General features: G+C 46.2%; 1 protein-coding gene across 3 annotated transcripts in view; it reads left to right on the plus strand.

Moving 5' to 3' along the window:
• Positions 1-1733: 1733 nt before the first annotated feature.
• Positions 1734-25379, plus strand: part of FGF13 (fibroblast growth factor 13) — a 502053-nt gene continuing 478407 nt past the window's right edge. The window contains exons 1-2 of one of the 3 annotated variants that reach the window (XM_077890187.1): positions 1734-1882; positions 2997-3215. In XM_077890187.1, the coding sequence (XP_077746313.1) occupies positions 3167-3215 (49 nt within the window). In that variant the 5' untranslated portion in view covers positions 1734-1882; positions 2997-3166. Of the gene's footprint in view, positions 1883-2225; positions 2327-2996; positions 3216-25379 lie in introns of those variants that run through there. The other 2 variants (XM_077890186.1, XM_077890189.1) reach the window with 2 other exon arrangements.

Below are 25379 nucleotides of genomic sequence, written 5' to 3' on the forward strand. Positions count from 1 at the left end.
AGGGTAACATCTGGCTTCCAGGAAAGTTAGCTCTGCTAGAGATGCCATTGGTACTAGGGTATGGAGGGGAAGGGGGAAGTCTTATCAGTGCTGAGAACTTGCCTGAAAATCTGGAAATGTTAATGTAGCAGGAAGGCTGAGATACTCAGGACAGACCTAAGTGTCATGCTTAATATTTCCCAAGACAGAGACTGACCCTTTCCCCAAAAGGTCTTGTGGCTTATTGGGGGTATGTGGACAAATAAAATGTGTGTGTGTGTGTTTGTGTACACATGCATGTGTGTTTGAATGTGCTGGGTTAAGGGAGTTTGCAAAGTTTTAGAGGTTTAGGTCTGGCAGAGACAGGTCCAGTAAAAATGTGCCCCCCCCAACCTTTCAATAGGCTAGTAGGAGTGTTGAGAGACTATGTGGTCTAATAGAGCACTGTCTAGAATGACAGACTCGCCTTGTTCCTATCCTGGCTCTCCTAGTTTTTTTTTTTTTTTTTTTTTTTTTTGTCTAGGCTTCCTCACTTACCAGCTGTGTGACCTCCAGGCAAGTAACTTAACCTCTCTGAGCCTCAGTTTTCTCACTTGTAAAATGGAGATAACAGTATCAACACTCCTTAGGGCTGTTGTGAAGATAAACTAGGATAATGATGTAAAGATTTTAGTGTGCTGCTTGGTGCAAGGTAGGCACTAAATCCATGGTAACCGACTATTGGGTGTTTGCTCTCTAAGGACTCTATACCATCTTTCCCTCGACTTTTCCTCTAAACTCATCCAAGTCTCCACCCCCTTTGATTTCCGGTCATTTGAAGAGAGATTCCTTCTTTCCCAAAGTACGGGTATTAATTAATGGTCTAACCTTGGGTTGGATAATTACATTGTGTCATCAGCCTCCCGATTATCAGATATAATTTACAGGAAAAACAGACCTGGAGTTCCTCCCAGCCCGAGGACGGAGGCTGCAAATTGAGTTTAGAGAGTTGCTGACCTTTAGACCTGGGCCGGCTTGGGAGGCAGCCCACTCTCCCGGTCTTGAAAGCCACAGCAGGCTCTTGTAATTGAGTTACCGCCTGGGATTCAGTGGGACTAATCCATCTATATAATTTCTTTGCCTGGTTTAATGCCATTAACGAAACCGAATTAAGGAGCGGGTGGAGTTGGGTGGGAAACGGATTTTCTGCGTGGGAGTCGCTGCCGAGTCTCCACCGCCAGGCTGGAGCCTTGGGTCTGGTTAATGGACAGCTCTGAGGACCAAGGCACGGTAGCGGCCGCCCCCCACCCACCCCCAGCCTCTCAACCCGGCGCCGGGCTCCCGGGTCTCCGCGCGCCCAAAAAGGGGCCATCGCGGACAGGGTTCCCCAGATCGCCCCAGGGCTGATTCCTAGCTACTCTGTAACCCCCCCTCTTCCATTTCCTTGGCTCTATCTCCCTCCTCAGTCGCCCCCTCCCTTGTACAATTTTCCAGCAGTTTTCCTTGTAGTTGAAATCTTCGGGGTCCCTCCCTGTGTTTTGTCGCTAGCGCGCCCCAGGCGAGACGCCGATCCCACTGATCCCTCTACAGCCCTCGCCCCCAGCGCCACCTCACTCCCTTTGCTTGGGGTTGGCTGTCCTGGATGGTGGGCACTCTTCGCGCGCAGCGTGCCAACCAGAGCGATCAGCCCTGGGAGGAGGGGCCTGCGTGAGGGGGTGGGGGTGGGGGTGGGAGGTGGCAGCCGCCGAGGCCAGTTTCACTCTCTGCCCTAGTGACCCTCGGATCCCAGCGCGCCCTCCTCCCTGCCCGGAGAGCCCGGCTGTCTCAACTTGGGCAGCTAGCCGGAGGCAACGAGTCGCCGACTTCCCGGACTGAGATTCCGCCGCTCGCTGCAGGCAGTTGCCGACAGCGGAGTCCCCAAAGTGTAGGTGACGGCTCGCTCGGGCCCGGGCAGCGCTGCGGGCTGAGGGGCGGGGTGGGGGCTGGGGGCGCGACGGGCTTCGATCCCGGCGGCGGACGGCGCGAGCCCGTTGCGGCGGCGCCCGCGGGCCCTGCCCGCCCAGGAGGGGCCGGGGACGCCCGGCCGCCACGCTCGCCCGCTCTCCGCTGGGCTCGCCGGGGCTCTGCCAACCGGCGGCTGACGTCGGCGCGCCCCTGCCGAGCTCTCCTTTTACTACAGGCGGCGGGTGGCTCCGAATGGGCCCCGCCCTCGTCGCCCCCGCCCCCCGCGTGCCCACACCTTGCCGTTTATATAGAACGCGCCGCGGGCTGGATCGCGGCTCTCTGGGACCGGAGAGTTGTCGGGGAGGAGAGCGCGAGCGAGGGAGCGGGCGAGCTCCGAGGGGGTGTGGGTGTAGGGAGAGAGCAGGTAAGGGCCCTCGGTTCCCGCTCCTCGGCTCGCGAGCCACTCGGGCCCCCCTTTTGGCAAAATCACAGCAACCTGAAAATTGATTAAACAGAAAGAAAGAGGCGACCCTCCCCTCTCGATTCTCCGCGGGCGAGGAGCTGCGCGGCTCTGCGGTGTAACAGGCTCACACGTTGCTCATCACATGTTCAAACATTTCCCTTTCGGGGAGGCTCGTTATTTTTAAGTGAATATTTTCGTCTTTGTTTTGATTTTTTTTCAACCTTCCTCGGGTTTTTATTTTGATTGAGTTGGCGGCCCGCGGCGGATTGAGAGAGGCGGGGGCAAGGAGCCCGCCGGCGCGCGGGCAGCCCACCCAGGCGATTCCCCGCGCGGCCCGCGCCGGCCCGGAGAGCGGCCCGCGCGGAGCCCGGGGAGGCCGGCGGCGGAGCCCAGAGCGCCGGCCGCACCTCTCGGCGGCCCCGGGGGTTGCGAGCGCGGCCCTGGGCGAGCGGGCGGGCGGGCCGGAGCCGCGGGCGCGGGGCGCGGAGGGAGCGCCGCGCCGCTTTGTCTCTTCACTTCTGGAGCAAGGCGAGCGGCTCCTCCCGTGGCCGGCCGCTCGGGCTTGAGGCGGCGGCGGCGGCGGCGGCGGCTCCTCCTTCACCCCTCTCCTTTCCTCCCCACTCTCTCGTAGGCAGCGGCGGCGGCGGCAGCGGCAGTGGTGGGGAAAAGCGGATTCCGCCCCGAGCCACACCGAGGGGAGCTCGCGATCGCGACTTGCCGCCCTAAGCACTCTCCGAAGTCCGGCCCGCTCGGCGAGGACTTCCGTCTCCTGGGCGACCCTTGTCAAGCAAGCTGGGATCTATGAGTGGAAAGGTGACCAAGCCCAAAGAGGAGAAAGATGCTTCTAAGGGTAAGCCCGCCCGCCCAGTCCGCCGGCTTCCCTTCCCTTGGTTTCCCTCGCCCCCTCGCGTGCGCGCCGCCCTTCGGTGGCTCCCTGCCTTCCTGCTGGAGCCTAAGCTGCCCGTGACCTCTGCGACCCCGGGCGAGAAGGGGGGGAGGCTGGCCGCTGGGTGGGTGGGGGGGGGGCTGGGGTTGCACCACTTTCCCTCCTTCCTCGTGGAATTGTCGCCCCGCGAGTGCCTCCAGCCTCTTCCACTCCCCCTCTGGACGCACCGTGGTGGCGCTGCGGGCGACCCGAGCTGCTGCAGCCCCGAGCGCCGGGAACAGCGCTGCCTGCTACCAGCCGGCCGCCTATCTGTGCGAGTGCATGTGTGTGCGTGTGCGCGAGTGTGCATATGTGTGCTGCGCGGGTGCAACATGGTGACATACTCAGGAATCTGCCCCACTCTCAGAAACCCAAGCTCCAATCCACCTTCAAACCCCTCTCCCCGCCCCCAATGCAAACAAAGAGCCTGGCCGAGACGCCTAACCCCTCCCCCCACGCTCCTTTCCCCCTCACACCCCCTACTCCCCCAACTCTCTACCCCCTCCCCAGAAGGCAGGAGCTTGCAACCTTCAACACGCCGCGTGCAAAAGTGAGCAATCCCGGTGCCCCGGCGCCGCCCGCGCCGCGCCTCGGCAGCGCAGCCTCGCCAAGCCCCGGGAGAACAAAGGCTGTTGTCCCCTTGCCACTAGTGCCCAGCGGGAGCGGGCCTCCGCTGGGAGGGAGGAGAGTCCCCTCCCTCCCCTCTCTGGGGTTCAGCCGCCTGGCCCGGGGCGCCAGCCGCCGGTCCCCCGGAGTGTGCATCTCGGCCTGGGGCCTCCCACCGGCGGGTTGGGGAGGCGCAGCAGAGTAGGGCTCACACCCGGGGAGAACTCAGAAGAAGGAAGGGGGGGGTTCCTTCTGACCCCCGCCGGCACTGGCCTTTGCCTTGCGAAGGACCCGGCGTCGCTCCGGAATGCAGACTGGAGACCGCATCCTTGGAGACCCGGGTGCGGGGAGAGGCACAGAGAGGGGTGTGGTTAGAGCAGTTGGGAACCGGCAGGTGCCTTAGAGGCGAGCGTCGGGCGGCCACAGAGCAGACGCTCGAGTGGGCTGGGCCGGCTCGAGGTCCCCAGGCGCGCTGAACCGCAGCCCAAGTGGGACTGCACAGAGGGAGCCCCGGCTTTCGTTGACGGGGCCCTTCATTCCTCCCTGCACTCTGGGGCCCCTTTGCCTCCCACTCCTGTCCCTATTCCTTTTTCTCATCTCTTCCTTCTCGCCTCTCCCCATCTGAGAGCTTCCCTTCCCCAGGAGATTCTAGGGCAGCACCAGCCCTCCCCCGCTGAAAGTTGTCAAAGTCTTCAGCTCAGGGCCTTTATCCTTATTTCTAAATGGAGTGGATCTCTTCCAATTAGGCAAAGCGTTGAGGAAAGGTGGGCAAGTTTGGGGGGAGGCTATAGATCTGTGGTCCTGAGGGTCAGTGTTGCCACTGGCCTGGCTCAAGGCTCCTCCCTACCCACTCCCAGCTGCTGGCTGAGGTGCGCAGATTAATTGAAACAGTCACTTAGAAAGTAGAACTCTGGGTGTGCATTTCCAGAGCTTTCCTATTTGTAGTTTGTCTTAAACAGGCATTCATAGGTTTAAAAGAAAATGCCTTCAGATTTGCTGAAAGGTTTTGTTCTGCCGTGAGGGCCTGGAGAGGTAACTGCAATGGAAGATTGTAGCGCCAAATTGTTCTAGGCCAGTGATTCCCTTCTGAATCTGGGAGTACTTGAGATTTGTTTCTGGGATTTTAGTTCCCGATTTCCAGCAGGTGGTTACCTAACATTTATTTTAGGTTACCTTTGGGAGGACCCTAAGTCCGAATTCATTCATGGAAAGTGAGTTGCTGTCTTAGGAATATAATTTGCAATTGTCCAAAATGAGTAACAAGTCTGGAAACATTAGGACAGGTTTCTGTAACTAGATAATGATAATTTTTACTAGGCGTATGTCATAATATTTTATGATGTTGACTCACCACATTTGAAACGGAATACCTCTCTGTAGGAATTATGTAATTAGCATTTGGAATTATGGTTGTAATTAGAAGAACTTAAAGTAATTTTATAAGACAACTTTTAAGAAGGGAGTTTACTTTCCCCAGGAGATGGGAATCTTATGGCTGCTGAGAGCGGGAGTCCCATTTCTGCCTCTGTTGGTTGTTGAATTTAGAGCATTTTGAAAATAGTCAATGCGTGATAGTTAGCTTTTCCTCCTTTCAAGTATGTTCAAAGCCTTATGTGACCAAATTTTAAAGACTACTTTTTGTGTTAGAGATGAAAGATACCAGGTCTATTTCTATTTTAACCAATAAAGTTTCATGAAGAGGTTTGGTTATTTACACATTTCCTACAATTGGATCATTTTTAATATTTTTCTGAGTTTAAGGGACTCATGAGCACACTCTTTGCATCATGGCAGGATATAGAGTTGAACGTTTAATAGATACTTTGAATATACACATATATGATTTTGAACAACAGTGTGACAAATGGTTGAATCAAGTCAATTATTTGAATGAATTTCATAATCTGCTTTCAGAGCCTCCTGTTCATTTAAATTCAGCCTCCCACCCCATCATCTGGGGTTCATGCCCACAGCCTAGAAGATTATAATACAGTATAGTGTTTCTAGAGTTCTTAAAGCACAGATAGTAGGGAATCACTAAGTTATTTTGTGCTGCTGAACGAAATACGGCTTTCACACACATCAATTGCCAGTTGTATTTAAATGACATTTTCTTCAACTCATGAAGGTTAAGACCAGTCTCAGTGATGGGCAGTGATCCTTTATAATCTTTTCAGTAACGTAGCCAGATGAGATAGTCTGTCCCCTTGGAGGGTGGGGTGGGATGGGAATCTTGATTTTGTTTGAAACTATGAAAATGGCTTCTTGTGTAGCAAATCACCTTTTGTGCATTTCTTTAGGCTTTGTATAAACTTTTAATTTGGCAGATAGGTGTATAGTTAGCTGCATTCAGCTTCTGAACAGGAGGACCTATTTCCATTTCAGGGAAGAAGAAAGCATAACATTTGTTTGTTCAAGTAGATAGTCCCTTAGCTTTGACTCACTCTTCTCTACCTTGTCACATAAAATCTTCTCGGCAGTTCTCTGTTGGTAAAGCACTCGGTTAAGGCTGTGTCTGGTTTACCGCAACTGTGTTATGTGACATTCAGAAAACGTGTAGCCTGCTGACAGATAAAACCAAACCATCCCTAGATTGAGTAAAAGTGCTAGCCAATTCTCGTTTTTTGGAATTACCATTTGGCTTGTAGTTACCTGTTTGAAGTTGGGTATGTGTTTTCAACCATGTGCCTAGGGAGAGCCATCTCAACCAGGCAAGTTTTGAGGCCGTGTAATGTAGGCTGTGGTTTCTCTTGGTGAGACGGTCTGTAATAGCGTCAGGCTGGGCTTATGCTGGCTGCCGGTGATGGACGACAATTCCACGCATAGCCCAAGAAGCCAGCCACTTGCACAGCTGTTGCTGTAATAGATTGTGGTGCCAGTGTGCATTTGTGGGTATGGCTCATTTTCTGCTCCCTTCCTGTCCATTTCCAACAGTCTCTCTAACCATACCTAAGGACAGGGCATTGTGGTTACACAGCCAGCATATCCAGTATTGAACCATGAATGCCATTCCAAAAGATCATCTTGGTCTTGGTGGATTACTGCAATAGCTTCTGTCAAGTGTCTCTCTCAGATTTGGGCCGGGCAAAGCAGGTGTTTAGAGGTATTTTACCCACAAGAAATCATGACGTTGGTGACTTCTCACTAAAAACTAACAATCATAATCTACCTATTACTCATGTAGGGACTTGTTTTTTCACCTTGTGAATAAATCATCATGGACCAGTGGTTTTACGGAGTGTCATAAACCCCATGTTTTCTTCTATGCTGAGGATAGTGGTCACTGGCTTGATGAGAGTGTGTGGCCAAGGCGATCTCGAATCAGAAGTGTTAATCTGTTTGTGGGGATAGGTGTAGGAGAGGACTGCACAGTGCCCCCCGCCCCAGTCCTCTTCATTATGATTTCTAGTGGTGTGCAGCTTCTTTATTGACAGAGGCTGAAGCGAGAAGGAGGAGCATGTTGGGACATGGGTTAGGGTTGCTGTATCTTCTTCCTTCCTGAGTGTTCCTTCCTTGAAGTCTCTTTCGGGTACAGTTCAACCCATTCAAGGCGTTTAGTGTGCATCCTTGGGGTGGAGATGTGGGTGAGGTTGGAGGGGGGAATGGACTTGGGTTTGGGGCCAGGGTGAGAAGCAGAAAGTGAGCTGTGGGTGAAGGGGAAAGGGTTGAGGCCCATGCCTAGGGCAGGGAAATGTATAGTGGCCCTGAGAACAGGATCAGAACAGGGGACAGATTGGGGGGTCACAGTTTGGGTGGTAAACTGGGGGGCTGAGTTGTGAGGCAGTGAGTAGGGAGATGAAGCTGTTAACATTCCAGGTCTCTTTGCAGCTGTGCTGTTTTATGTTCAAATCAACTCCTCATTCTGGGAATTACAATCAACACAGAACAACCAGAATGTGTTGCAGCTCTTCAAATATATCCAATAAAAAGGCTTTCTAGTGTCTGGTTCATTATGGCTTATATTTTTGGAGTTGAGAAATTTGAAAGGAATAGAAAATAATTGCCACGATTAAACGATCCAAGGAGAAAAAAAACCCATGAATTAAAATCCTGCTGGTGGAGGGGATCCCACTTGACTCTTTCCTGGTCAAGCTTAACACATATGCTTTTAGTATTTAGTAAGGAAGATAAACGTCTGCGTAAATCATTGTCTGTGGTCACCAATTTCTGTTTGCCTCTCTAGAAGACACATTAGCCTCAGGATTTCTCAGCACAGGCTGAGGAGTGGACTTAAGGTTCATTGTACTGGGAAACACGATTCATCTTGGTCCTTATCAACTTGAAAGATAGCTTATCTGTTTGTGATATACTGGTTCTACAAACTCACTTGAATCAGATTTTTGACAGTTTTTCTACTGTGGCATTCTTGTCACTTTGGTGAATGCCATATCTTGATGAACCACTCATTAGGGATGTGGATATCTGGGTAAAAGCATTAATTTCCTAAAGAACGTGCGATAGTGTATAGTGATCATTATGACTACCACGCCAGCCTGCAGGTCTATTTTCTCCTTGAATTGGAGGACCATTTATTTTTTTCTCTAAAGCAGTATTTTCCACTGCTCCTGAAAATGGCAGTTTCATATTAGGAAAGAGAGAAAATCTTGGCTCTTGGGGCACGATGGGAATGGGGACTAGTTTATTAAAAATCTGGGTTTGTAATAGACAAGAAACCCAAATTACAATGACTGTATGTTGAGATTACTGTAAGTAAAGGCCCTATGCTTTATGCTTGCCTTTATGCCCTATGCTTGCCTCTGCCCTTTGAAATTACTTTTAGCATTGAGTTGCAGATGGAAACGGTCTTAGTGTCATTGGCTAATGACATTCTCCAGAGCCAAAGGGCAGAGAGGGTAGTAGGTATCCTTGTTGATTCTTTTATTTTATTTTTTAAAGATATTATTTATTTATTCATGAGAGACACAGAGAGAAAGAGGCAGAGACACAAGCAGAGGGAGAAACAGGCTCCATGCAGGTTGCCCGACGTTGGACTTGATCCCGGGACCCCAGGATCAGAACCTGGGCTGAAGGCAGACACTCAACCACTGAGCCACTCAGGCATCCCTGATAATTTTGAACTCTGGCAGCACCCTTGGCTTTGGTTGGTGTAAGGCTGGGGTCAACATTCTAGGAGGTGCAGTAGGGTTGGTGTGACCTGGGTTGCTTGCTTGGCCTGCCTGCTCTCACCTTTCTGTGGAGACCTCAGATCTGGTTTGGACAGTCACTATTTGGCCTAATGGAATTCTCAGGTGTACATGTCTTTTCTTTCTGGATCCTGTCAGGAGGGCTGGGGAAAAAAGAAAAAGAAAATATCTTTTGGTGAAAGGCAGGCCTGGTCAGAAGCCAAATTAGAAAATAGTTCATTAAAAAAAAAATAGAATGAACCCAATTTCCTTTTGGGTAATTGATGATTATACACAGTAACTTACACAGATCTTAAGTGTGCCTCTTGATTAATTTTGACAAAAGTTTACACCCATGTAATCAGTATCAAAATCAAGATATAGAATATTTCCATCGCCCCAGGGAGTTCTCGCATGTTCCTCTCTTGTTATTCCCTCTTCAAAGGCAGCTTCTCTTTTGATTTTTGTCATCATATTTTAGTTTTGCCTGTTATTGAGTTTAATATAAATGGAATATTGCAGTATGCCCTTTTTGTTTCTGACATTCAGTCACCTCCCCTTTCAGGAAGATTCCTTTCCCATCCTTTCTCTGGTTTCTTGGGGACTCCCCCAGTACAAAACCCTGTTGAGTGCCCATAAAGAGTATTTGTTGAATGTTCTCGGCAAGGTAAGGAATTCCATTAAGCAAGGGTATGTTCGATTCATCATTTAATAACAATGACAATAATAATGATAGTTATCATTAGTATAGTAGCTTCTAAATTACTGAGTACTTGTACAGTAGGCATTTATTAGTTTTACATATATCTCATTTAAACCTCATGACAGCCAAACAAAGTAGTGATTAGTGTTTACCGGCTATAGAGATGAGAAAATTGAAGCTTCCACATAGAATGTAGCGTTATGAGGTCACATAGATAGTGGGTTGCACCTAGCACTGTGACTGGCATTGTAGTAATTAATGAATAATTGTGGAATACATGTACCAAAACTCATTGGTCCTATGCTATGTTCTATGTTCATTTCCAGTTTGCTGTCATATCAGAAAGTTGTCTGTTACAGAATGGCTCTGTCACTGTCTCACTTTGGTTTAATCTGATAGATGCCTGGGGATATTATCATTTTAACTAAGGACTGCCAGAGGCAGAGGTTTAACCCAAAGGAACTGATAATGTCTAGTTGACTTTCTGGCATCTAGGTTGGTTGGGAAAATACTTTGGGTTAGGGTCTTAATAGTTTTTCTAAGCACTAAGGGATTTGGCATGAACTATCTCCTGAGATCTTCCTAACAGTTCTATCAAGGATAGATATACATACTAATAGTATTCCCATTTGACAGATGAAAAAACTAAGTCTCAGAGACTAAGGCCAGTCTTAAGGTCACTCAGCTAGCAAGATGGTGGAGTGAGGGTTTGAGCCAAGTTTGACTGACTTCAAATCCACGTCCTTTGGGGGCGAGGGAGGGGCAGAGGGAGAGAGAGAGACTCTTAAGCAGGCTTCACCCCCAGCCCAGAGCCTGAGATTGTGACCTGAGCCGAAATCAAGTCTGCCACTTCACCAACTAAGCCACCCAGGCACCCATCAAATCCACCTCTTTACCACTGTGTCATAGTGTCTCCCTAGGCAACACAGGTGATTCTTTATCTAATCTCGGTTTGCACAAAGACAAAATTGCTTCCTGTTTGCCACTGTGGGCATGGTTAGGAAGAGTGTGCCTGTGTATACGTGCATGACAGCTCTAGGGCTATGGTCCTCTTGCAGCTGAAAGAATCTCTGAACATTAGTTGGGCGACTCTTCCCTACCAGGCACTATGCTGGGCCTCTGCACACAGAGACAAAAGAAACTCAGCCCTACCTTACAGTTACCCTTCCTTTTCCTCTGGCTTTGGACGTTCTTTTTTTTTTTTTTTTTCATTGTGTACATCTTCCCTCAATTGGCCACTACTGTGACTTACAAGATTTAAGCATCTGTCAGTTTGAAAATAATGGTGCTTTTCTCCAGAACTGTGTCTTGGAGTTTGTTTCACCTGTGTTCTAAAGATGCCACTTCCTCTTAATTCACTGCTGGGTAAAACTCCCAGTTGTTTATTTTTTTCCCCTATTACATGGCATATGCTTTCAGCCTGCCTCTCATCAGAATCATCTGTCTCATTTCCTTCTCTTTCTCAAGCCTGCCCCATTCTCTCTGCTTCCCTCTCTCCTTTTCTTCCCCCTCCTTTTCTTGTCAACAGATGTCAGTGGTTTCATTAGCTGAATGGCGTTCCTTAGGATATATACTGGGCTCATTGGAGAATTCTCATTTCTGAATTTTCTCCCTTGACAGCTATATTAACTCGAGTGAAGAAATCTACTCCTTAAAGTGTAGCTCCATGGAAGAGGCTTTTCACTACTTATTATATAACTCATTTTAAATGGAAAAATAAAGTGTGAGCTTTATTTATTCATTCATACTGTTTATGCTGCCTTCCGTTAGATAATATTTCCAAAAATATATCTTGTTAATGGAGACACAGCCTTGAACTAGCATATTAATTATAGTTTTCCCAAAGTTCGGAATCCTGTAGTTCTCTGTGCTGCAGAACCTATGTTTAGGGGCTGTAATGAGCAGTAAAGGGTGTATCGCATGGTTGTAGGTAAGTTGAATAACAAACATGAAACCCAGGGCTCAAACATCCCTCCAAATTGTGGAGGTGGCATTTCTACTGCTCTTGAACTGGGGGCTAGTCAACAGATCGAGTTCTTAAAATATTTAGCTTGCTGTTAAAAGTAGAAGTAAACAACCGAAAGAAGGCAGGCTGAGTGCAGTTCTTGAATATGCCTATGGATATTTTCAGAATCTTCTTTCAAGCGTGACTTTGAAAGTATTGTGAATTGACCCGCTTATTTTGCCTTTGCTTTTGATTCTCTGTGTGTCTGCTTGCCTCTCCCCTCGGGGTGCGAGGGGCGGGGGGGGGGGTGGGGATCGGGAACGTTCAGACTTCCAAGGGCTCTTGCGTTTGCGCGCGGCGTTCGGAGCGCTGAGGACGCTGCGAGCCATTCTCCGGGCTCCGGGCAACCGGGCCGGCCGCTCCTCGCTCGAGGCTGCGGGTCCAGGGAGTGTTCGTTTCCCGACCAGCCGGGGACCGGACAGGACGGTGGCGCTGGGCGCTCGGGTCACCCGCGTTCCTCGGTCGCCGTGGATCTGGCAGGCGGGTCTGTTACAGACCTCGGTGTGCTCATGAGCCTCGTGATGTGGCGGCTGCCTAAAAAAGAAACACGGAAAAGTTGTGTCACCGAAGGTGAAACTTGGCGGAGCGCTGCTCAGCGCCGGGCATGACAAAGCGCCTTCCAGGCGGCGGCGGCGGCGGCGGCGGCGGCTGTGCCCACTTGTCCGGTGCCCGCGGCCCGGCCCACCGGCGCGGGGACGCTGCGGAGGAAGCGGCCGCCCCGCTGGAAGGATTTCGCGATCGCCGCGCGGCCGGGGGGCCGAAGGGCGAGAGGTTGGGGGGGGCCCTCCAGGTCCCCCCAGGCGTCCCGGCTCCCGCTACCCCCGACCCACCCGCTGCGCCTCAAAGGCAGCCCCAGGAGACAGATCCCCATCAAAGCCTTGAAGTCAGGGCTTGGCCACCCGGAGAGCTTTGCTTCCTCTAATCCTCACTAGCTAATTCGGTTTTAGCTGTTCAGAAACATAGGAGGAGTCTTGAGCAGAACATTCAGGGCCGATCTGAATTCATTTGTACGCTTTTTACCTTCCTTCTGTTTCATTGCACTGATTTTTTTTTTTTCAGATTTACAAAATAATGCATGTTGACCGGGGACAATTTGGAAAATCTTACAACCAGAGATAAGAGTATCACCCAAGGGTTCCACTCCCAGGTTAATTTTCTGAGATTGTCCTTCCAGTCTTTTTTTCTCTGAATTTTAGAATACATGCATATACATGGGTAATCACCTTTGAGTCTTGGTGGGATCATGCAGTATAGACTTTGACCTGCTCTTTTCACTCATTAACATATTAGAATGCTTTTCTACGTTATTAAATAATCTTCAGCACCATCCTTTTTAGCATATGCACTCTGGCTGTGGACTCAAGGGTGAGGAAGGGGAGAGATGGTGATTTTGTGCCTGTGGGTGTGAACAGTTGTTCTGTACCACCTTGAACTCAATCTCACTGGGTGCCACAAACATTATCAGTATTTTATAAATGTGCATATATGAATATGCATATATAAAGATACATAATATATGCATGGGTAAATCTGTAAACATAAAATTAAATGCATGTAGACAAACATGCATATGTCTGAATAAAGGGACATGCAATATGCTTAGAGTAAATCTTGAAAGAATTGACAGTAAAAGGAATCTCTGAGTGGTTGATTGGCTTATAGAATATTTATAGTTTTCAAAAATTTGTATCTTCTATTTTCCCTACAGTGGACATATATAATGATAATAATCATATAATAAAAATAATATAAACAAAATATTGCTCATGAATTGTCTTCAAACTGCCTTTTCTGCTCCAGCTCCCACTGTTTCTTGATCTGGAATGTTCTACCTATTATTTCTACATTTTATGATTCTCCTCTTCTTCCTCCAGGAAGCCTGTCTTCCACCCTCCCCATAGGAACTGCTTACCTCCCAACACTGGGCTTCTGGCAGTGCCCATGGGCTACTTTGGACAAATCTCATGATGAAGTTTTCACTTGCTTATGTTTTAGCTTCCCAAATAGATTGTAACCTCCTCAAGGGCCCTTTTCGCAAAACACATGTTCAGTAAATGTGTTACTCAACCACAGTGGTCAACATCCTTCTTAGGTTTCTTTTTTTGGAACTCCAGACTATACCAAAAGCCCTTAGAATGGCAGCAACATTCCATCTGGATTTAATCTTACTAATTTAATTTGGGGTATAATTTCTACTTTATAGTAGGCCATCTTCCACGTAAACATGGCTACATGGTTAAAAGCACGGATTTTAGAGACTTGGGTTCACATCTGAGTTCCTGTACTTACTCTTTGTGTGATCTTGGGCAAATAATCTTTCTAAGCTTCTCCAACATGGAAGATAGTTATATTTTTCTCACATGCCTATTTTAAATATGGAACGAAATAATGTATGGAAAACATCAAAGACAGTGCTAGCAACATTGGGTTTGGTCAGTGGTGATATTGATAATACACAACTAAAATAGTAGTAATTTCCATATTGATTATTTGAGTTAGAAGGTTCTTATTAGTAGGCTTGTTGGCAACTGAAACAAAGCTATAGATTCATACATTTGACAGTCATACTCCAATTTAATGGATTTCAGTTATACTAATTCATCCATTAATTTGCTTAATATTTATTGAATTTTCTATGTACTGTAAACACTGCTGTAGACACTGAGAATACAGCAGGTAGCAGACAGATAACGATCTGTGCCTTCATGGAGCTGATAATTTTGCAAGTTTACTTTGAAGAAACAAACTATCATTACACCAAGCACTCTAATCCATGTTGGTCATATGTCAGTGAATGGTGCCCATCATAGTGCCCATCATGGCCACTGGGGCCCTGGCCAGGCCAATCTACCAAGGGGGCAGCCTGCAGGGAGTCAGACGTGGGTTATTCATCTTCAGTCCAGGGATCACCACAGGAGAGCTTCCTGTACCTGCCTGGGCATCAGCATCACTTCCTCCCACATATATCCCCCAGCAGAGGCTTAGGAACCCATATTTTTTATGTCTCATCAGTTACGTCTAAGGCACAGTCAGTTTTAGGGACTTACTGCTTCTGGGCAGTGTTTCTCAAGCTTGCCCGAAGAATCACCTATAGGTTTTGCTAGAGAAAAAAATTGCCTACCCTCTTCCTGGTGTGCGGAATCAGAACTTTAGGAAGAGAGCTTGGTAATCTAAATTGTAAACAGTGTCTAGGTGATTCTTAATCATCAGGTGAGTTGGGAAAACAGTGTCCTGGAGACATCAAAGGACCCCTGGAAATTAGGTGTCATTGGGGTCCATAGCTTTCAACTCCACACCTATATCCTCATTATCTCCACAACTGTTCAGTGAGTTGGAGCCCTGACGGGTGTGCCCAGCATCGTTAATGAACTGTGTGCTTCGGGTCCTCGGTGTTCTCCTGGGTTGGATTAATTAACCTCTCGCATTCCCCCAGCCCTGCTCATCTTGCCCATGCAGATGTTCTGTTTGGGACCTTCCTTTCTTCTTTGTGTTCCTCTTCTCTCTCCTCCTTGACAGTATCACCTCCAATTCTTCTTCTCACTGCCTCCTCTGTAGGAGAAACTAAGGAAGGAAGAGAACTTCACAGCCTTGACCCTTCCATAGAGGGCAGGGCTGGAAGGGAGCTTGGGAGATGCTCTCAGAATGGTAGAGGTGAATGCTCAGTTTGACCATTCTGGTGGCTTGAGCCTCTGTGGATCTTTGTGGGGTGGGCTCAAGGAGGTGAGAGTGGGACTTCTCAGATATCCTTCTGCCAATCCAGAGCACATGACAAGGGAACTCCCCTTCTTGGGTACCACCACTTTCCTGTCTATATCTAAGATGACGTGTGGGCGGGTAGGAGTGTGAGGGTTAGGTCAGGCCTAGGTACACCCCAAGCTCTTCTCATCTTCTAGGCCCCAAGTGGTGTCCCTATAATTTGCTTATGACCAATCAAGTGCATTCACCTGCTACTGCTAGTTACTTTGAGTTAAAAATGGTTCCTATTTCCCCTACGGAATTGGGGGTTCAGGCTGTATAGAATGACCTGGTTTGTATCACAAGAGCCTTTGGGACTTTGACAGATTTCACCATTTAAAAAACACACAGCTTTCTCCCTCCACCCCACTGGACATAAAAGCAACCTTTGAATTTGCAGAACAAAGAGCATGTCTTTAAAGGGCAGCATGCACAGAAAGGGAGGAAGGGAAGTAAGATAGTCCATCCTCTTTTCGGAGGCCATTGTCTCCAGACAAGTGACAAAACCGAACACCTTGGAAAATCTTGTATTGATTTTTAGTGCAGAGGGTATCTCCCTAGGATCTGAAAAACCTGGCCGAAGATAATAAACTTGTCCTCCTGCCTTTGAGCCAAAAGTTGAGTTGCTTAGTTTCCATGGCTGGAGGAAATGAGAGGAGTTGCTCTAGCGAGAGTGACATTTTTGCTAGGGTGCATGCTCTTGACCATATTGTGTACAGGTGAGGCTCAGTTCATGAAAGCTTTACTTGTGCGGATTGGACTCAGATGGTGAATGGGAGGTAGTTCCAGTATTAAAGGAGTTACTGTTTTATGAAAAGGTTTTCTTTTAATAGCATCATCTTCCATGTATCTGAATGTTTCTTTGGGGACCAAGGATTACTTGATTAAAAATAAAGAAATAAACGCCAAGCCTGGAGGCCTCCTGTTGAAGCATTTGGGTTTCCTGCAATTCTAAGTTATTGCTCAAAGTGGCTGGTTTTGCTTCCCAGATTGTTTTTGAAACATTTTCTTTGTTTTATTTTTTAAAAAGATTTATATATTTTAGAAGTGGGGAGAGGGACATAGAGAGAGAGTGAGAGAGTCTTAAGCAGACTCTGTGCTGAGCATGGAGCCTGATGCAGGGCTCGATCCTATGACCCATGAGATCGTAACCAAGAGTTGTATGCTCACCAGGCTGCACCATGCAGATGCCCTGAAAATTTTTATTTATTTAAAATTTTTTTATTGTGGTAAAGGGACAGCTTAAAATGTACCATTTTGATGATTTCTAAGTGTGCTGTTCAGTGGTATTATGTACACTGGGATTGTTCTTCAGCCTTCACCACATGCTTTACAGGCTCTTAATCAGAGCTTATAGCTATCGAAAGGGACCATAAAAACCATTTGATCTAACTTTCCCATTGTGGAGAAGAAGGAATCAAACCCATAGAGAGGCAGTGACCTGTTCAGGGTCATAGAGCCCATTAGTGGTAGGGCCCTAGCTTAGTGCATTTCCTTGTACCCACGCTGAGAGACTGAGCCAGGTGGCATCCTTTACCTGATAGCAGTAATCAAAGCTTGGCATAGATACTTAGGATGCTTCCCTGATATTTTAAATCAGCAATCAATTGTTGTGATTTATGGCCAGAAGGCCCTTCAGGCACCATCTAGTCCAAATTCCAAATTTAAAATATTGGCCCTATTTGCTGTTTCTAAATCCAAATTGAACATCAAAAAGATGCTAACATTCTAATTTTTAAAATCTGGGCAAATTCTTTCCTCTAAATTCTCTCTTCCAATGACTCCATGGCATTCCATGGTTGAAAACCAGGTCCTTTGTGGGTGGCTGTTATTAATAAGCTTTCCTTGGGATGTTTACAGTAACTGCTGTGACCTAAATAAGATTGCTTGTATTGTTTTCCCCCCACAAAGGCAAGAACATTTTTAAAAAGTATGTTCATCTCCTTTCATTGTATTTGCCCATGACTGAAAGAACTGAAGCATTGCATTTTTTTCTATCTATGCATTAAATGAAGAAGCTTTCATTAGAAGGAGTAGAGTATTTCTACACGAGTTAAACATTTGGGGCCTTTGTATTCCATAAGCACTTTTTCTTAAAGGAGAGGTTCATGACACTGTACCATGTATCTTTATAGCATGTTCCTTTTTTAAAAATTTTCTTTTATTTCTAATTGTGGTAAAACACACGTAATATAAAATTTACCTTCTTAACCATTTTTAAGCATATGGTTTAGTGACATTAGGTATACTCACATTGTTGTGAAACCTATCTTTGGAGCTTTGTCGTCTTGCAAAACTGAAACTCTATACACATTAAATAACAACCCCTACCCGACAACGCCCCTTCTCCCAGCCCGTGGCAGCCACCATTCTATGTTCTGGTTCTAAGAGTTTGGCTAGAGATCTTGTATTAGTAGAATCCCACAGTATTTGTCTTTTGGTGACTGGCTTACTTCACTTGACATAATGTCCCCCAGGTTCATCCATGTTGTAGCATGTGTCAGAATTTCCTTCCTTGTAAAGGCTGAATATTTCATCACATGTTGTAGTAGGGTTCTCCTAATACATACCTATCTATGTCGATATCGATATAGATAGGTAGGTAGATAGATACAGATCCATAAGAGGATATTTACTATAGGATTTGGCTCACATGGTAATTGAGGCTGAGAAGTGCCGTGCTTTGCCATCTGCAAGGTAGAGAACCAGGAAAGCCGATGCTGTAACTCGCACCAAGCATGAAGGTGTGAGAACCAGGGGGTCTGATGGTGTAGCATCTAGTCTGAACCTGAAGACCTGAGGGAGGGAGCTGGTATAAGTCCCGGCATTCGAAGGCCCAGGAACCTGGAGCTCTGATATCTGAGGGCAGGAGAGGAGGACATCTTAGCTGAAGGAGAGAGAGAGACAGAGAGAGAGAGACAGAGAATGCCCTCCTCCAACCTTTTTGTTCTATTGGAGCCCTCAACGTAGTGTATGATGTCTGCCCACATTAGTAAGGGCCATCTTCTTTACTTAGTCTGTTGACTCAGATGCTATTTTTTTCCAGGAACACCTTCTTAGATACACCCAGAAATAATGTTTTACCCAGCTGTGTGGGCATCCCATAGCCTAGTCAAGGTGATACATACCTCTTTGGGTTTTTCCAGTCTTTGGTTTTGTGAATAATGCTGCTTTGAACATAGGTGTTGGTTCTTTATTTTTTTCAATTGATGCGAGAAGTTGTTTTAACATACTCAGTTGGTCTTCTCAATCTCTAGTCTTAGATCATCAAAATAACATGGTGAATATAGTGAAGGAAGAGCCCAAACCCTCAGGGACCCGGAGAGTTCCAATGACTTGCAAGTTTAAGAACCATGAGAAGAGTGTATAGGGCTTTCCTTGGTCCTATTAGGTCTATTTATTGTTTATGGTGTTTTCTTGTACAGTGATTTTTTTATAAATTTATTTTTTATTGGGGTTCAATTTGCCAACATATAGAATAACACCCAGTGCTCATCCCATCAAGTGCCTCCCTCAGTGCCCGTCACCCAGTCAACCCCCAGCCCCCACCTACCTCCCTTTCTACCACCCCTAGTTCATTTCCCAGAGTTAGGAGTCTCTCATGTTCTGTCTCCCTTTCTGATAATTTTTTTGTAGAAATAATTTAGTTCCTCTGTGATAGCCTCCAGACCCTTGATCCCTGCATTTGGAGTGGATCATGCCTTCCTGTGCTCTTTGCAGTTTATTTCCATTTCCCCTTTGCTTTGTATGTCTCTCCTACTATACTGTAAACTTCTTGATGCTGTCATTCTTCTCTGGATTCCCAGTCCCTCGGACAGAGCCTAGCCCACGAAGCAAAATGCAATAAATGCTAGTTCGAATAGAAATTTGACTCATTCTGTCATTTGGAAAATTTAAACTTCCTAGTTAGTCTTGGAACAATTTGACATTTTTATTTGTTTTCTCTGTTTCTTTTATGTGTGAGACATGGCTTATGTTCAGGAGCACAAATTAGGTTTAAATATGTGGCAATTAAGTTTTTTTTTCTCAATCCTTTGTGGGGAATGGGAGAAACATTTGCTGAGTTCTTGGCATCGTATTGGGGAAATAACCAAGCCTGGACTTTAGTTTTGGTTTGGGTAGGCCCCTCTGATCTTCATCCCTGGGCAGTCTCCTCTCAACCACCTCCCAAGATGGTGAGCACAGGTGCAGTGTGAGTGCTGTATTTGTATCAGGGCACAGATTTCCCACTCCATGTCTTGGCTCCTAAGCCTTGTTTTTCATGCGCCCCCCCCCCCCCCCGCCGTCTTCTGAATCCTTCCTAACATCTCCGTATGTTTCCAGAAATAGAAATTTCCCAAAGTGGGCTCTGGTTTCTAATAAAGCCTCTCACAATGTTTAATATATTCTGTTCCCCATTGGTGCGCGAGAGTGTGCAGATGCATTTATTGCAGGTGATAGACAACACTTTAGAAACACGTGCCTGAGAATCTGGACACCATTCAGAGAGCACCAGCCATATGGCAGGCTCCGTGCCAGGCTCCGGGGAAACTGATGAGGGAGAGAGCCCCTGTTCTGCACACATGGAGCTGATGGTGGGAGGAATAGACGAGGCAGCAGTACCCTTGTGCGGGGCCAATGGAGAGGTCAGGAAGCTCACAAAAAAGGGAGCTAACGTAGTTAGGTAGGGGTAGTAGTGAGAACCTTAACCCAGCACCTGAAGATGGGTAAGGGTTTGCCAGTTGATGAGAAAGCAGAGATATGTCCTGGACCATGGGGACAGTAGGCACAGAACACGCGGCTTACCTACACAACCAAAGGAGGTCGAGTATTTGAGAGGAGCGAGTCGCGTAGTCCATGGGCAGCCCTTGTGTATGCTGACTTAGGCCACTCTCCATTCAGCGGACTTTCCATTGATTCCAGTATATCAAACCTACCATTTCTCTGTGCATTAACAAGGAGGTTCCTTGATTGGAAGAGATCCATGAAAAGACAAGTAACTCAGAATTCAAGCAGGCTCAGTGATAACTTCATAATGTACATGTTTAAATGCCAACTGTGAACAAAACCATGGGATATCATCTTTTCCAATGAATAAAACTCATTAGATTTTAAGTGAAATCCTGTTTGTTGTTAATGTTTATTTATTTATTTATTTATTTATTTATTTATTTATTTATTTATTTAGTTTTTGCTGATAGGATCAGAGGCCTTGGAGCTCTGTCCACTGTGGGCTCCGTGATCAGAATCTATATATGTATTTGCAGTGTGATTTTTTAAAAATTGATAACAGGAGTGAGAGGTAACCTTTTAGCTATCCAGAATAAGGATTGTTTAGCAGTCAGACACTACCAGTGCAGAAGGCAGCTTAATCAACTTTATTCTTAATCAACTTTATTCATGCAAAGGTACATAGTCATATGGCTAGTATTAGTAGATCATGAATCTCTATTAAGGCAAAAGACCATTGATAGTTACAGATATCATTCTTGAGAGCTGGGGATATGGTTAGGCAGGACACAACTCATTTCTGACTTCAGGTTACATCTGTTGGCTCTCAGCTTTGACTTTAGCAGTGGTGTGTATTCACAAATACTGCCCAGTATTTGTATTTAGCAGTATTTAGCAGTGAGTGTGTATTCACAAATACTGCCCAGATGTTGCCACGGAGAACTTTCGGGATGGCTCCATTCATATCAGTTGTTCATGCACTGAACGTGTATTGGGTACCAGCTCCATGTCAGGCATGATCCTAGGTGCCAGTGATACAAAGGTGAGACTAAAGGTAGTCTAGTGGGCAAGACAGACCAGGAAGTAGCCAATTGGGTCAAACACAGTGTGAGCAGTGCTGTAATAGAAGCCTAGGACACTGTGCGAACCCAGAGGAGGGCAGCTAACTCTGCTCTGAAGGGTCAGGGAAGGCTTCCGGAGGAAAGGACATTTAACTGAGATCAGGACAGTGAGTTAAGAGCTGAGCAGGCAAAGGGAGGGGGAGAGAATTTCAAGCAGAGGGACCATCACACTTGAAGACAAAGAAATGAGAGGAATAGAGGAAAGGGAGAGACAGGGCAAGGCAGAAGGAGAGAGATTGCAACTATAATTATAAATGTGAATAATTGAATAACACTGTGGCTAGAGAGGCATGAGGTGCAGCTTAAGACGTAGGCAGGGGCCAACATGCAAAGGCATTGAGGGCGAGGAGCTTGAACTTCATTTCGCATGCATTGGGAAGCCCTTAGAGGCTTGGTATGGTAGGGAGCCCTATGCTCTGATGTACATTTTTAGTTATGTCTGGGCTGGGACAGCAGTGAGAAAGCTGGCACAGTGGTCCAAGCTCAGACTCGGGAGGGTAGGAATGAAGATGGACAACGTCTTTAGGTTTGACAGCAGTATTCAGGGGTTGGAGGAGATTGGGTATAATGCTAATAATAACGTAAGTGGTCCATTCATATCCCAGTTAAGGGGGAGAGAGGAGTCAAGAACAATGGCTTTCATGTTTCTAAAACCCAGTTCCCTCGCTAGCACTTATAAACTGCGTAATTGGGCAGTATCACCTCTCCTCTCCTTCTATTCATCCCCTAAGTCTCCCCAGTATGAGACCCATTTTCACTGGTGACTGGTAATGACCCTGATTTCATTTATTTCTAAGGTACGTTACAGAGCCTCAGTAAATGTTGGTCAAATAAATGAAGTAACATTAGCCAGTCACCCCTCATATTTTATGCAACTACATTTCTTAGTTATGTACATATTAGCATACACAGTCTCTCTTATCTACAGCTTACTGCTGGGAATATTATTTTCAAATGAGGACTAACCCCATAAAAGTGGAAATCAAACCTTAGGTGAGTGTCTTATAATGGTCCTCATATTGGAGTGGGACTGGAGAGCTCAAGTTTTATGTCCTACTTTACTATTCTCCAGCCTTTATTTAATGCAAGAGAAAGTCTCTTAAGAGGTTGATTTCAATATTCGTGTCTGCAAAATGTAGATGATAATGCCAGATTCTGACTTGAGTTTTAAGGGGTGCTATTATTAACAAGATAATAGCATTTAGCATTTAGTGTTTATAATAGACCATTCTCCTAAGAACTTAAGGGTGGGTGTCATTGAGGGTGGGCCAAGGCTGAAGAATAGAAGCCCTTGAGGTGCTTTTCCATTGAGTGTGTGTCCTGACGGCACCGTGGAGGTGAGACTGGACGTGCACAGCGGCTGCTGCGGTCTGGGGAGTCCCTCTGCCTGGTCTTGGGCAGCACTGTCTTCCCTTCTTTCAGAAACACCAAACGTTAAAGCCGAAACTGCAACTGGTAAGAACCCAATCTCAGTTAAGGAGAAAGGTGCAAATACTGGTATTGCCATTTACAGGGGCTAGATTTTAAGATCAGCCCAGTGTAGTCACACTGCTCGGGAATCATTGCATCAGGGGATTGGTGTCATCTGAAGGGTAGAAAGGAGAGCAGGTATTATGTCATGGGGTGAAAGGAATACTTTCTTATGCACAAGCATGCAAAGTAGACTGAACTTCTAGCTGGCCCAGTTTTATAGATTTCATGGATTTTGTGATTTTGCCATAATGAATAAATACATAGCTTTTGAAATGTTCTTATTGTTTTTAGAACATATTTATTGCTAGAGTGTTTGGTCCGGTTTTGCAGTGTACTCAGAGGATGCTACATAGGTAGCTCAGGGTTGGCCCCAGCAGGATTTGTGAATTCTGTTAACATTGAATCTCTTTTAATGAGTTTCACTCGGGTGCACAACAGAGTTAATACAGGTACTGCCCAGGGTTGGTTTCGTCTGTGCACGAGCTAGAACTAAATGGTTTGTGTTTGAGGCTATGATAGTGAAAGTTGGCCTGATACTGTGTTCTGGAATATGTATTTGAGTGTTTTCTCAGAGGAAGACAGTTATGTTAAGACAGAAATGCATTCTGAAATAGTTTGTATGGGAAATTTTATTTCAATGTTGATGCAAGGATTTTTTTCATATAACATTTGCTCACTAACTTATTGAATATCTACTATGTGCCAGGCACTATTCTAGGTGTACATGATACAGCAGGGAATGATACTTAGATCCCTGCCCTTCTGGGCTTATGTTCATGCACACACGCATGTACGTGTGTGTCTGTCTATATGTATGTTGGGGACATATAATGAGTAAAATATATGGGCAAAAAACTGTCTGGGCACCCGGGTGGCTCAGTCTATTGGGCATCCCACTCTTGGTTTTAACTCAGGTCCTGATCTCATAGGTCCTGAGATGGAGCCCTGTATCGGGTTCCGCACCCAGCGGGAGTCTGCTTGGTTATTCTCTTGCTCTGCCCCTTCTCCCACTTGTGCTCTCTCTCTGTCTCCCTCTCTCAAATAAATAAAAAGAAAATCTTAAAAAAAAAAGATATGTTATCCGTCAACAAATGTATGGAGAAAAATAGATCTAAGAATGTGTGGTGGTGGCGGTGGTAATTGGCTGCAGTTTTGTGTCTGTGGTCAGAGACGGACTCACTAAGATGGCATTTGAGTGAAAACCTGAGAGACAGCCATGCGGATATCTGGGAGAAGAGGATTGCCAACTTTTGCACGTTGCCTGGGGAAAAAAGTGAACAAGAATAAAAAATGTATTTTCTAGAAGTCAGGCAGTCAGGGCTGTTTCTTTTTTACCGAACAGGAGTGAAGCCATCCTTTCTGGATTCCTGTATAAATTGTGCAAGGCAAAATTTCAAGTGCAGCCTACAGTTATGTGAAACTTAAAAAATGCAGAGGTTTTTTATTGCGTTCTCTGAAATCTGTGTATATATGTACATAACATTTGCATGTACTAAATTGGTCTGTACCCATGTATACACCTGCTTTGGTGTTGAAAACTACCTACCGATTTGCAAATGCAAGCATGCCAAATTTTCATTCATGCAAAAGAAACCATGAACCACTCTGATGTCTTGGAAGAATGAGCATCTCCCTGGTATGGGAGGTTCAGTTTGAGCTACTTTGGACCATTTGACTTCTGAAAGGAAGGAGGAGCATCAGTTAGGTAGATAGGCATCTCTCCTGAGGACCTGAAAGGTGCAGACGAGTGCAGCATTGAAGCACTCTCATTGAGTAGAGTCAAAGCCATGAGGAGAGGTTCTTGTTCAGTATTTGTTGTGGATTAAGGCTGGAATTAATAGATGTATATTCCCTTTCTTTCTCAATATTGCATGCTTAACCCTTGCCACTTGTGGGTAGATAAGGTGGGAGAGAGCCCACTAGGTATGGAAGCGCCGAGTTGATTCTATACTGGGGAGACAATAAATCCAAAGTGAAAAATATTGGCCTCTCCTGGACAAGATTTGGGTATGTGTTGCTTTATCTTTGGTACAAGCAGCCAGCTTCTTGCGTGCAAACCGGCCGAGCGTGGGAGTGGATGGGTGCTAGGACAGTAGTAGCTCTTGTAGTTGGGAAGAGGCTGCAGACAGGCTGTCTCCTCTTGTCTTTATTTAAGTGCTCATTTGTTATAGAAGGATTTGAATGGGATGAGAGAGGAGGAGGAGGAGAAGGAGGAGGGAATGGTGTATATTTGTAGAAAGAGTACAAGAACTGGGTGCCCTCAGGTGAGCTTCTTTGTTTCAACGGGTCTCAGTTTCATGAACCTGTACAATGAGAGTAATATTTTAAAGCACCTACCAAGCTTATTGGAGAATAAAATGAGATATGGCATGTGATAGCACTGTACATGTACAGAGACTTTTACAAATGAATAGATTTGCTTCTCCAGAAGGCCTTTATTTTCTTATTTATTTATTTTTAAAGATTTTATTTATTTATTCACGAGAGGCATAGAGAGAGTGCCAGAGACATAGGCAGAGGGAGAAGCAGGCTCCCTGCAGGGAGCCTGATGTGGGACTTGATCCCAGGACACCAGATTATGACCTGAGCCAAAGGCAGATGCTCAACCATGGA

Source organism: Canis aureus, chromosome X (assembly GCF_053574225.1).
Source record: "Canis aureus isolate CA01 chromosome X, VMU_Caureus_v.1.0, whole genome shotgun sequence".
NCBI classification, from domain to species: Eukaryota; Metazoa; Chordata; class Mammalia; order Carnivora; family Canidae; genus Canis; species Canis aureus.